This window comes from Anoplopoma fimbria, chromosome 13 (assembly GCF_027596085.1).
Source record: "Anoplopoma fimbria isolate UVic2021 breed Golden Eagle Sablefish chromosome 13, Afim_UVic_2022, whole genome shotgun sequence".
Taxonomy (NCBI): Eukaryota; Metazoa; Chordata; class Actinopteri; order Perciformes; family Anoplopomatidae; genus Anoplopoma; species Anoplopoma fimbria.
This window is the reverse complement of record NC_072461.1, coordinates 21,065,893-21,079,914: the sequence shown is the minus strand read 5'-3', so window position 1 is coordinate 21,079,914 and position 14,022 is coordinate 21,065,893. Positions and strand designations below refer to the sequence as shown.

The following is a 14,022-nucleotide window of genomic DNA, read 5'->3' as shown; positions in this document are numbered from 1 at the left end:
AATGTTAGCGGCTTTAGAAAAATATAAGACAGCTGACAGCTGAGAAATAACACACATGCTTAACAAGTGCAGAGCCAAGAATGGAAACGCTGATGTCTTTTCTTTTCCTTCATGTAACCTGTCCCAGTTTGGAAAGACACCATGTTCTTTTAGTTATTACAATATTAACAAGCCCTCAACTTCTCCTCTGTCTTCAGGCTGATACAACTGTTACAGCCAATTTCACACGTCTCTGACAAACAAATCGAGTGAAGGATAAATTTAATCTAGTTACTTCAACATTTCCCAAAAAGTTGAACCCTGTGTGCAGCAAACAACAAGTGTGATGCACAATATGTAATCTATCCTGTTCAATGTGAACTTTTGAGAAACACACTCAAACACACATACACCAGATACACACATCGACAAAAGGGTTCACTCAAAAGCTTTCTTCGAAGCTCATTACTCCTTGGGGCACTTGTGTGCATACAAACCCCATGTCTGCAAGTAATTAGATTGTGCCAGCTTCCGTTTTTCTCTGAACTGATTTTCCTCAGCCTTGTGGTAAATGTTATCAGAGCCTTGTGTGACCTGCTGCTGTGTGTGTTAGCTTTAGTTAATACTTTAAATAGTGCTACATTTTACCGGTGTGGCAGAATGCTTGACGTCTTGGTTTAACTAAAAGACAAGATTAGATTTTACTGCGTTTCTCTTCTACACTCATGTGAAGAGAGAAGGTGAAAAAAAGAACATGTGTTACTGATAACATTAACGATGACTCTTTCCATTGAGCTCTGCCAGATAGTCGACATGCACAACCATGATCAAAGCTAAGTCCCGATTACATACTCATGTTTAGAGAAACGAGTATGTGACAAGAATTCACAAAATTGAAATTGCAAGTCTAAAAATTATAATTTGTCTTACAATTCAATGCAAAAAGATATGGAGGTGCTGCCCACAAGTGAAAAACATTCAAGCTAATTTCAGATGAGGGTGAGACAGCTCGAGAAAGATGGTGCACAAGAAAAACAAAAAGATATACAGTTTTTTTTAACGTTTAACAGTGGAGTCAGGCCGGCAGTGGAACATTCCAGAGCCACAGTTTAGTTGATGTTCATTGCTGCATATTTCACATAATTTTCTTTAAGTGAAAATAGTTTTTGACTTCTTGTATACTTGCAGTAGAGTACATGGCAATGTGATTATAGTAAATACTCTGTACATTTATGCTGCACGTATAATCATCTGTGATTGATGTGCACCTGCACAGCCTGGTTCATCCACACAGGTGTTTCCAATTTGTATCCCTGATTAGTCCTCCTCTCAGGACTGTGTGTGGATGAACAGACTGTCACGTCTCGCTCACTCTTTTGTTATGCTGCGTTCCAGACAATTCGGAGGTCGAACTTTTGCCGGTTGAAATTTCCAACTTTTGACCTCACAGCATTCCAAGTGCAAGACACCAAACTGGAAATAAATATCATAGCTGACCATGACAAACTGATGTTTCCTTGCCAAAGCCTTCCGAGAGCCCCATCTATTTAGCACTAAAGATCAATTGACTTCATTGACTTCATTGAATTTATATCCACCTACTGTCAAGGCAATCCAATAGTGATAGTTGGATTTGGATGAAAGAAGAAAAGATTGTGTTGAGTGCAAGTATACTTAAACCCGAAAAGACTGGTAAATACTTCTTTCCAACAGAGAGGGTTTAAGAGGTATATTTATTTTTGTGAAAATTGATCAATGGTTTTATTTTGTCACACACTGTGTTTATTGTAACTTCTGTAACCAGCACAAACATATTGTAATCCAAAAATATTGTAGACCTCATCTTCTAATTTTAACTTTGGATTTTGTCGCATTGAATGATTTATTTATACCGTGTACTGCTTGGTTTGGCATGTAAGTAAGACTATTGTCTTCTAAAATCTGAAAAAAATAAATAAAAAAGTATTCAGGCTAAAGACTAAAAATGACAGAGTTCTCAGGGATCTGATATTAGCTATCAACACTGTTCTCCCTTGGCGGGTAACATATCTACTTTGCAGTGTATCTGTATGTGTGTGATTCGCAGCGTGTGGTCATTTGTACTCTGATGAAAGCTCCCGTGCTTGCGGGTATTTAGCTAAATTAACATAATTGTAGTTAATCGCCAAGAAAATTGCCCGTGAGTTTCATCTGCAGCATTCGCAGAGGGGGAAACTGATTGGCCCTCTGTGGATGCTGGACTCAGGGGGTCACCCATCTCTGAACACTGTTAAATACAATATAATAACTTGCCCGACACGGCCCAGAGTGATATAATACAATTTGCCACATTTTAACTGACATTAATGCACACAAACGCACACACATTGGTATATTAACAGACCACAGCACCTGACAGGGTTTTAGCAGGATCAAAAAGTGTGTCTGTCATAGATAACCGAATCATTATCAAAATACTGAAACTGTCATATTTAATTACTTCATTAAGGGTTTAAATTCAATGGACAGTTATGGGAGCTGGAGTCTAACGGATGTCCCTCACATTTAATTGGGTCACAAAGCGAAACTATTTCTCTTTCCTTTGGCAAACACACTAAGGATGATTGATCCAGCCATTGACTTCGAATCAGTAACTTTTTGATTTACAACTTGCTGCATTGGAGTTAGGAGGAGTTGGCAGGCATACAAAAAAAGAATTTCTTTTCTTCTGTTAAATGCCACTCGAACGTCATTCAAATAAACATGAAACTGAATATTTGGCATTGCTCTAAGGACTTACTGCCATGTCCAGCTCTGCACTTAGGTTATGTTTTCCTCATTTCCAGTTATCATTTCATGTTTTATTTTGGTTTACTCACCTTTCTCATTTCAGATTCTTTACTTTCTGCCCTTGTGTGTTTCTCGCTTGTGTTTTCACCCTCATTTCATGGCCCTCCTTTTGTCTCTGCCAGTTCCTCATATCTGTTTTAGTTCCTTATTTTTTTCCTAGTGTTTATTTGACCGTTTTTCAGTATCTTTTGACTGATATTTGCCTAGTGTTTTGAAAACATTTGCCTGTTTTTTGGGGGATTTGTTTTACCTGTGTATCAGACCCTGCCATCACGTGAAGACCTTTTTTTTTAAACCTCTCTGTGTATCAGGTCTTGATACACAGCACGGCTGATACCAGTGTCCTTGATACTTATCTCTGGGATTCGCAATATCACCATACCCTTTCTTAAAGCTCCATAAAAAATATTGTTATATTAAAGATGGATGAAAGAACTTGTAGTGACAACCTACAGATAATTATCAACTGACTGATGTTTCCCCTGAGCTCTTCAGACCAATTAGCACATTTTAGTTAATACACATGTTTTGGTCAGTCTTATCGCTTTCATTGACACATTTCTAGATCTATGCAGCTGTAAAAAAAGCTTTAAAAACTCAATGTGCACTACTTATGTCAAGTTATATCATCGATTAGCTCATAAACGCTCACTTGATTCTCAATCCATGCATCTTGCCTGATCTGTATTGCATATGTGCAAACTAGTACTACTCACCTATGGTTAAACATTCTTGTACACCCTATTTTTTTGATAATACTATGTGATGATGTGTTCAAGCTCTACTTATTAAAAATAGTATTGGACAAAGAAAAATTATAACCTCAAACCATCATGATGGGTTCGAATGTAATCTTATAAAATGTAGTTTTGTTTATAGCACACTGGTAAAGGATCGATACCTGGTATCAGGCAATACGTAAATTCAGTAATCGTAATCTGTATGTGGATATCATAAAATGTTTTGGAACAATTTTAATTGCCTGATGTTTTATTTAAGCATCTTTTTAGGATAATATTCTCGGTAGAGGTGACTCCTTTTCTACAGTCTATCTGTGCTTCAGTCAAAAAACATGCATATGATTTATTTATGATGTGGGATATTTGTGTTGTTGTAGGTACTATGTGTGCGTGGCCATCCTGATCTATTTCCTTCCTCTGCTGGTGATGGGTTGTGCTTATCTGGTGGTGGGACTGACTCTCTGGGCCAGTGAAATCCCCGGAGACTCTTCTGACCGCTACAAGGAGCAGCTGACCGCCAAACGCAAGGTAACACGCACTTTAGACAGCTACTCACAGTGTTTGGATTACAAACTAATGTAAATTAAATCCAACCACATCCTATGCACTTTTTACACTGCAGCCGTATACAGGACGTGGCTGCAATGTCCATGTCCACCTGTATTTTTCCAGTGAGGAAATTATTATCACAGCATCGTGACCCTGAAACACAGCCCTCTCTCCTTTCATCATCTCTCCTTTGGTGGTTTTCCAGCCAACCTGTTGTATTTTCAGCCCACCGGGGTCTCTTCGTCTTCTGTTTTCGGTCATCCTTAATGGCCCATGCCTGACAGGTGTGTTCACAAATCGGTGTTGTTGCTCTTAAGAGTATACACTCCAAAAGGAAGACACTGGCAGGGACACACTTTTCTCACCCTAGATCATGAAGTGAGAATGCATGTGCATGACACCAGTCCATCTCATAATAAGGCAGCCTCTCAGATCTTTTAAGTCAGTGCATGTACATTATTTTCAATTCATTGCCAGTATGCACTCTGTTATTGACACATCGCAAGTGATGTGCCTGTGAGTATTGGATTTCCATTTTGACAGACCCAAAGCTCAAAGCAGCTGAGCTTTTTCTGGACTGACAGGTATATTGCCACTTGTTGAGCCAGCAGAGAGGCTGGTTAAAGAAAGGAGAAGGAGAGAAGTCCTCAGGGGAGACAATCAATGCAGTACAGCATGCCTCATCATAAAAAATTTACAAAAAATGTGATGATGGTTTTCCTGGACAAGCTTTTTTTTTTGTAATATAAATGATTTATTGAGCAGGTATCCTGTTGGACCTTTTATGACAGGATCATTGTACTGAGGTGTTTTGATAACCTGCAACATCTCTTGCAGCATAAGGGCTTTTGCAAAAAAAAAAAATACTTGAGAGGACAACTTGTAATTCCTCGGCCCTTCAGCCATTCTGATCTAGTCTGAAAAGAACATGGACACTGGCAAAATCCACAATGTACATGGAAACAAAAATGAAGACAAAGCGGTGCTGTCATGTGTCCAACAGGTGGTGAAGATGATGATCGTGGTGGTGTGTACATTTGCCATCTGCTGGCTGCCCTACCACGTCTTCTTCCTGCTGCACCAGGTCTTTCCTGCCATGTTTGAAGAAAGGTTTATCCAGCAGGTTTACCTGGCCATCATGTGGCTGGCTATGAGCTCCACCATGTACAACCCCATCATCTACTGCTGCCTCAACGACAGGTCAGTCATCACCTGCACACACAAATATGTATCATATTACTGTTTTACTGGAAATTCTCAAAAACCTTCACTTCGACTGCACAGAGAACAAGGCCTCCATTTGAGCCTGGCTTATATTAGAGACAGTATACGTGATTGTATATTAGGAAGAAGCCTCCTAATATACAATCTATTTGATATGTATCTGATATGTTTTATTATCTGCTCCGATTTTGATTTGTACATTTATCAAAAACAAAGTCACTTATCGCTACTAGGAATTATGTTCTCACTAATTCAATCATTTTAATGTTTGCTGTTAATAGTATCTTTATTTATATAGCACTTATGAAAACTAAGTAACAGAGTGCTTCACATAAAGACAAATAAAAATCACCTCAATAATAAAATAAACAAAGAGCTACATACAAATCAAAATAGCAAAACCCATAACACAGATTAAAAAGTAGAATCAGGTGAAATCATGGAAGGCAGTGAGATAAAAGTATGTTTTGAGCTTAAATTTAAAAGAAGCCACTGACTCAACTGGCCTTATTCCCTCTGGCAGGGGGTTTCTGAGCCTTGGGGCTCTTATTTAAAAAGCTCTGCCTCCCTTAGTCTTCAGCAGCAGGACTGGAATAGATCGAAGGCCACTGCCCGAGGATCTCATGAGCTTGAACACAACCTGGGTTGTGTTCAAGCCTGTTTACTCTGGTTGAAAGCATAACAGCTGAGTTCTATACTGTCTGAAACCGGTCTAAAATTTTTCTATTTCATATAAAAGGCTGTTGCAGCTATCCAGGCGTGATGAGATAAAGTTATCTAAAATGGTTTCTGCATATTTTAAGACTGTTTCTTGAAGGTATCATCAATAAAACCCAACACTTCCTGCACAGACGTTACACATTTAAAGCTTTCTCGTGAGAGCATAATGCTTTCCAATCCCGGTGCACTTTTAACAAATCCAACTTTGATAAAGTATACTCAGACACACGCAAAATTAAAACACAACTTTCTTCCAGTACACCATAGGGCTGTTGCCTGTGGAACTGCCATCTTAAATCTTTAAATGACATGAATGACCCGCCATGCAACTTTTTTATCAACATATAATACATAAGATATATATATCTATAAATGTTTATAAATAAAAACCTTAATTAATTACAACCAACTCTTCAAAATACTTTTTAGAAAATACAACACTTCAGGGTTTAATCTCCATTTTTACTAGCTAACTATAAATCTAAATATCCTCCATCTCTTCATACACATCAATAACCGTAATTCATTTAATAAGACACCCCCTATGATTGAGAAAAGGCAAGAAAATAAATGCATGAAGCATGGGGTACTTCAGAAGAGTTGTGTTTGTGAGTTGTGCTGTTTTAGGTTGAAACATTTGCAGGATGTTTTTCAGTTTTCCTAACTTTTTTTTTATTATTAAAGTGAAACAAATTAGATGCACGTAGGGAATGGAAATAGTACTGTTGTTAAGCACTGATTTTTATTCAAGTTGTAGTTGAAGGTATTTAAGACTTGTTCTTTATTTTTCATTCTGGAATACTTGCAGAACATTAAAGTATTTTTACTAATTAATTTCCTCCCTTGGTGCAGTGTTTCGTTAAACTATTCATAAATTCATGAAATGAATCATCTTGCCATTTATTCATTACAATCCCAATATAGACCCCTGAGTGCTGATGCTATCATCATGTACATGTAAAAGATCTTGATTAGATAATATCTTAAAAAATGTGGACATAAAATGTATTTTGTGTCCTTTGACAAGATACAGTGAGAATTTTGTTCCCCATTTTTAAGAAAAGATGACAACTTTTCAGAGGGGAAAACATTTTTGTTTTGTTTAGCAGCGATCATATCCATGTCCTTCAGTGACGTGAGCGCACACACACATACACACACACACACACACACACACACACACACACACACACACACACACACACACACACACACACACACACACACACACACACACACACACACACACACACACTCAGGTACACTCATCACATAGCAATACCGCATCCTCAACTGCTGCCTCAGTGACAAGCAGTTGACAACTCAGTAGAGAGTCTGCTGTCTCTGGAAAGAAACTTTCCGCAACTCAAAGACTTCCCCACATGAACTGAAGTTAGAAAAAACTTTAAAACCAATCTCTAAACCTGCCTGAATCCCACTGTGTGCACCAAGAAATTACTGTCAAACTGCGGCGTTATTAGCAGCCTGCCTGTCGAGCAAAATGTCAATGAATTTAAAGATCATCATTTGTAAAAAATAAAGGCAGATGGTTGACTCTGCTTGTTGCCTTTAATCAATCATCTTCCATTGTCTCGCACTGCGGCCACCTGTTAATTGTTTTTGTATTGTCAGAGAAATGATATTATACACACAGATGTTTTAGACTCTGAATAAAAATCCTAAAAATGAAAATATGTGGGATTGACCGCAATGAGTTGAGGTTTAGTCATCATTCTGTATAAGATTACGTCCGGCTTTTGTCTCTAACAGCTCAGTCGATCTAAATTCAAATATGTGACCGATGATGGCCCTTTCCTCTCATCCTCAAGCAATCTCTTCTCATCTCTCTCTTGCTCTCAGTGATTTACATTTTCCCTTTCTCCCCCCGTCTTCAGTCCTCTCTCCATGTGGGCTTTGTATGACTTTTCTATGTGTGTTTGTGTGTTTCCTGAAATGAGGTTCTTTCATTCAGTTGCCAGCCCCTTTTGATTTCTTTTATCTCAACCACACAATTCTTATTTCTTTAATGTCTTCCTTCAGTGGTTTCTGTCATGCTAAACATCAGGGGCTGGTAAAATTAGTCTTTGGATAAATGTATCTTAATGTCAAATGCAACATTTAGTGTTAATTAACACAATTAAACACTTTGCTTTTTACTTTATTTTACATTACATCACACCAGATTATCAGGCTTATCGATATTTAGAAAGGTAGCCTTCTTACGGTATATTTATTACATTGTATAAAAAATATTAAATGATGAAATGTTACTAAGTACATTTACTCACGTACTATACTTAAGTACAATTTTGTAATCCTTGTGCTTTGATTGAGCATTTCTATTTTATGCAACTTTATACTTCTACACCAGTTCTTAGAGCTAAATGTGTTGCCAAAATGGCCGGTGTTTAGCAAAAGTTATATAAGACTTTTATTGGCGGGTATAGTTTCATCCCAGTGGGTGAACCAGGCTGTTAAATTCATACCAATTTTGAATTGTGTGCCCTTAAACCAAACTAAATAGGACTAATCTTTGCTTCCTCTTGAACAGGTTTCGTGCTGGTTTTAAACAAGCCTTCCGCTTCTGCCCATGTGTCCCTCGAGGCTCTTACGAAGGCCTGGAACTCAAGTCCACTCGCTACCTTCAGACCCAGACAAGCGTTTACAAGGCCAGCCGGATGGAGACCACCGTGTCCACTGTTCTCCAGGTCGGGGAGGACATGGAGCAGCCCAAGATCAAGGCAATAGCGGCTCCACAACACGGTGGGGCTGTGGTCGGAGCCGGACCAAATAGCTCCTCCCTGGACCTCACCTCCAACGGGTCATCGTCCCGGAGCGTCTCCAAAACCGTTTCAGAGACGTCCAGCTTCTACTCGAGTAACAACCTGCAGGAATAGACTTTGAAAGCAGGTGTCATTTTGCAAGACAGAGAGAGAGAGAGTGAGTTCATTGTTCACATAGTTGCTTTTTGCCTGTGTGTGTTCATGCAAAAGAACAGCGTGAATGTGTGTCTGCCAGTGACTGTGGCTAAGTTTTTGATGAATACATTTCTAGTGATTTCACTGGAACGTCGTGTTAGGTCGTTTGCAAGTGAGACTTGCAAGTTGTTGTTCACTGAGTGCTGTCCTCACCAACAACACCTTCATATGAAGGACTCATGCTGCTCACTGTAAAATATCAACTACCATTAGAAAGGTTTGGTCATTGCCAAAAAAAAAAGAAGTAATGACGAGCACTTCTATGACATGGGCGCATTCCAGTTCAAAAGCTAAACTGAAGCAGACGCTAGCATATCCAATCTTCAAAGCCTTTGCTTGTCACACCAGCCTTCTCTCAGAGCAGAGGGAAGGTTCACACATCCTCAATCACACATGCTGTGTGACTTCACATATCTATTTCGGAGCGGAGCTATGACATGAGACCAGCATGTTGTGAACGGAATGGCTCCTCCGTTTCAAAAGAGGTGTTCATCTCTAGTGGAGGAAACCTGGTTTTCACGGGAAGACACAAGTCGAGAAGAGGTGATGGAGAGAAGAAAAACAACAACGCATAAACTTTTAAACTTGCATGAACTTAAAGAGCAATCCAGTGTGCAAGATGACGGGCTACCTCCCTGAAGGAGTGCTCCAAGGATTCCCCTGCAGGCGTGCTGAAAAGTTTGAGAAATCACCTGAAATCCCGGCAACGCCTGGCTCAGCTTTCATCTGGCTAAACATTGACTTCAACAACTGAAAGCTTCTTCTCTAGAACGTAGAGGAGCTCCAAATGCTGAAGAGGCATCCACTTCTATCCCAGATTTTGTTATCCGTGACATACACTGGTGTGTAACTTAGTGATCGAACAGCACTGGAGAGCAGATGAAACGTTCCAGTTTCCCACAGAATCAATACTGTTTCACTATAATAAGTTTCGGCTCAGCTCCCTGTCTGTGTTACTAAACACATGAAACTGGGTCGTGATCTGAATACAAGGCACCACTTTCAAACTGGTAAATGTTAATGTAACTCTCATTAGCTGCTCTACCCTTCCACCTGGCAGTAACATGCATGCTGTGTCTTAATGAGATGTGGCTGGATTACATTTTCCTGTCACCTGTTTTCATTTGCGTGCTATTCTTGGTATTTCCGTCCTTGTTAATGTGTCATCTCTGACCTCATCTGTGCGTTGTGTAGGTCATCAGATCTTCACCTCTCTCAAATATTTGCATTATATATACTGTCGCTCCCCCAAAATGTAATCCAGTCATACAAGAAGCATGTTAGTATCAGGTTTAAAGGGCTTTGTGGACGTCGCAGCCTCGAATGTGCAAAGGCAGCCTGTTTGCCATAGCTCTCTAATGTGCAGGGATGTGCCTTGCTGCGCAGCATATTGTCTGTAAAAGGGCGAGGGGAGCAGAGATGCCGCTCACTCTGCAGGGGTCCAGGAAAAGGTTGGTTAGGTAACAGGGGCTATGGAAGCCCAATGGGACAAACTGTCTTTACCTCCTACGGTGAAAAAAATACACACACGTACACATAGGTACACACACAAACATATAACTATACTAAAATAAATGGAAAGCTTGGCATGGGGTTCTAGTGAAAACATATGAAGCCTGTCTCTGTTCTACAGTGGCAAATAGCTGCATTAGCTCCTAACATGATCATCACTTCATGATTCCATGCATAGTTTTAACGGTTTAATGAAGCCAGAATAGTTTCAGAACAAATATCCTGGAGTGAACTTAATAACTAAATCCTCAAGATTTACATATTTTGATGCAATTCAATATCTTTTCGCTGCTCTTTATTACTTTCAAAACAAGCAACAAAGTCACTTAGTTAGCTATGACGTTATTGTCACAATTGGTTTGGCGGAGAAGCTTTAATTTCTCCTCCTTTGAGAAAAACATGTTAGCTGAATGAATGGAGCAATAATGCCAAAAATAGAGGACAAAAAATGGACCAGAGCAAAGTTTGGAAAAAAGAGAGTGCCTGTAGGTCTAATCTTCCTATTCAGCTCAATAACAGTTTTCTTTATGAACCGTTATCCTGGATGGGGCGGCTGTGGCACATGAGGTAGAGCGCTTGTCCCGTAACCACAAGGTTGGTGGTTCAAACCCCTCTACCGGCAACATGCCGAGGTGTCCTTGAGCGAGACACCTAACCCCAAGTTGCTCCCTGGGCGCTTCATTGCAGCCCACTGCTCCTCCGGGATGGGTTAAATGCAGAGAAATAATTTCCCCATTGTGGGACTAATAAAGGCTTAATTATTATTAATTATTATTCAGCAGCAGCATCATAAAATCCAATTGAGTAGAGTCTGTCCCATGACTTTATTCATGGACCTTGATTATTTTGCTTAATACATCTCACAAAGGCAGCAATTTTAAAAGTTAAACTTCCTCAAGTTGAAATTTAAAGTTGATACTGTATTAAATGTAAAATTTGAGATTAAAGTTCTGGTGCAACTGAATTTGGAGTAAAAACTAAGCTGTCGTTAAAAGAAGGGGTTTAGATTAGCTAGTTTTAAAGTTTGCATCCTTGCTGGTGACCCCCTCTTGGCAAAGTATTTGAAGTGAACATTTGTGAAAAAATCCTTTTTTAACGATGGGTATTCCTTTAGTTGCGTGTCCACATTCACATGTACAAGCAACCAGAGAGGGACCACCTGTTGTCACCCATCATTCTACTTTCATACACGCACACACACACACACACACACACACACACACACACCACAGTCACCCCCCTGACTCCTGTTCTATTCTCAGCGCACAAAAGCTGTTGTTATAAATTCCAGTGTCAGCTGACATGAAACTGAGGAGCAGATGAGAAGCAACATGACTTTATTTGAATCCCAATGAATTCAGAACATGATACGAAGCATAACACTTACAGAACTTTGTCTTGGTGACGTGGACACACATCTAATGCTAAAATACAAACATGGTGCAGGGACAACAGGGGGTCACGTTCAGTGCAAAATTGAAAAGGACATAGAACAGACGGCATTTTAAAAAACGCCCTGTCATGGCAGTGTTTCACAGCGCTAGAATATGAAAGTGTGACATCCTACAGAGCTTTTGGGTGACTAATGTCTTGGCCAAGTGATCAGTTCAGTGATGACAACATCAAGAGCATATTTCTCTGACTTTGATGCTGCATGCTTAGACATAAACATACACTATGTTGAGTGATAGTGTGGGACTTCCTGTTTGAAGGGAAGAAGATTTAGTGAAGAAGAACTCTCACAGCAATTATAATACACATAGAAGGATAGCGGGTCTTCCCTGATGATTCATGAATGATGAATGAATATATAATTTCATAATTAGATATCATTTAATGACACATCATCAACCACATATATAGGACAGTGATGGTGTAGTTCAATCACATTTGATTGCCCTGGCATTATGGAGGAACAACTCTCATAAGATTTAGATTCCAAGACTGTAATGCTAAATCCTTTTTGGTTCACAGTTGCATGACACCACATTTATCAACTGAACACCAACCACTTGAAACCAGAGAGGATAGCACAAATAAAAGAAAATACATAAATCTCTGTGAAATAACCACAGATTTTTAGGTCCTTAAAGTTTTCAAATATCCAAAATCCAGCCAAACATCCAATTTATTTAAAAGCATGGAAAAGAGAACCTGTAGCTTCTCCTGGCAACAGCAGTGACACACCATCACATGACCTTCAAGCAATAGCTTTCCTCTGTTTTATTTATTTTGGCAGAACCATCCAAAGATACAAATCAACCTTCCAATAATATTGTATAACTAAATGACCATCTACAAAGGCAGCAGACCTTCTCAGTATCATTAAAATTAAAATCAGAGCCACAAAGACAGTCAGCTGGGAGAGAACGAGAGCATTGCGTTGATGTTATTAGAACATAGTTATTTGATTAGAGTATGAACAAGACCTGCACCCTTGATGTCTCCTGCCCTGATTGGATGATGTCAGTGCACTGGATACAATGTTACTTGTCCGCAAATAAATATGCTCATACAATAAGTTGAAACAAGTTGTTTGTGAACTTAAATAGAGTAAACATTAAAACAATTTAACATTGAGTTAAAGTTTTATTTCTTACATGCCAACTTCTATGAGTTTAGAATTTTGTTTGTGTTAGGGACCGATCACATGTTATTTCTGAAAGCGAGAACGCCAGCCTTGGCCCCCCACGGGGGCATTCAGTGCTGTAATTGATGGTAGTTTTTTGATGTTTATTGATGGTAATATTTGTTCCACTATCGAAGGATAGTGGAACAAATATTTGTGGATATGTGTGTGTGATTACTGTAAGTGTAGACAAACAGTTTCCTTTTTGTAACCTGAAGGCAGAAGATGTGATTCAGTCACACAAACCAACCTTTCAAAGTGAAATGATTCTTAATGTGATTTGTCAGTGCAATGTTTATATATCATATTGAATTTGAATCTCAACGAAGCCCGACAAATTTAATTACAGGGCCAAATGACGGACCTAATATGACATAACATATCCATTATAATGAGTTAGTTAGAGGAATATAGAAGTGGAATGAGCGCTACGAACATACACATCCAAAAAAACATTCATATCTCTTGTCTTTTCATTTATTTATCTTTTCATTTGACCGCGGTACCCTAATCATAGCAAGCTAGCCAGGAATAATCCAACCCCCTGTGTCCTGAATGCGGAATATGTCTCCTCATCCGCCCATCACTTGGACAGGTCAAGTGGAGTGGGCAAACGAGAATCTGTGGCTTTAATGAATGTGTAATCAACTTTGTTGGAGTGCTCTTCAAATGAGCATACAACTGGCTCCCTCTCTTTCTCTGTCTGCCTCTACACACACACACACACACACACACACACACACACACACACACACACACACACACACACACACACACACACACACACACACACACACACACACACACACACACATACAGCCCTGGCTGGTGAGAGCTGTAGTGATGGAGACAAAAGATGCCA

The 14,022-nt window shown here is 39.4% G+C and overlaps 1 protein-coding gene across 1 annotated transcript in view; it reads left to right on the top strand.

Moving 5' to 3' along the window:
- Positions 1-9,186, top strand: part of tacr1a (tachykinin receptor 1a) — a 33,608-nt gene extending 24,422 nt beyond the window's left edge. The window contains exons 3-5 of the mRNA XM_054611205.1: positions 3,926-4,076; positions 5,101-5,297; positions 8,593-9,186. Coding sequence (XP_054467180.1) covers positions 3,926-4,076; positions 5,101-5,297; positions 8,593-8,938 — 694 coding nt within the window. The 3' untranslated portion in view covers positions 8,939-9,186. The remainder of the gene's footprint in view (positions 1-3,925; positions 4,077-5,100; positions 5,298-8,592) is intronic.
- Positions 9,187-14,022: the final 4,836 nt, after the last annotated feature.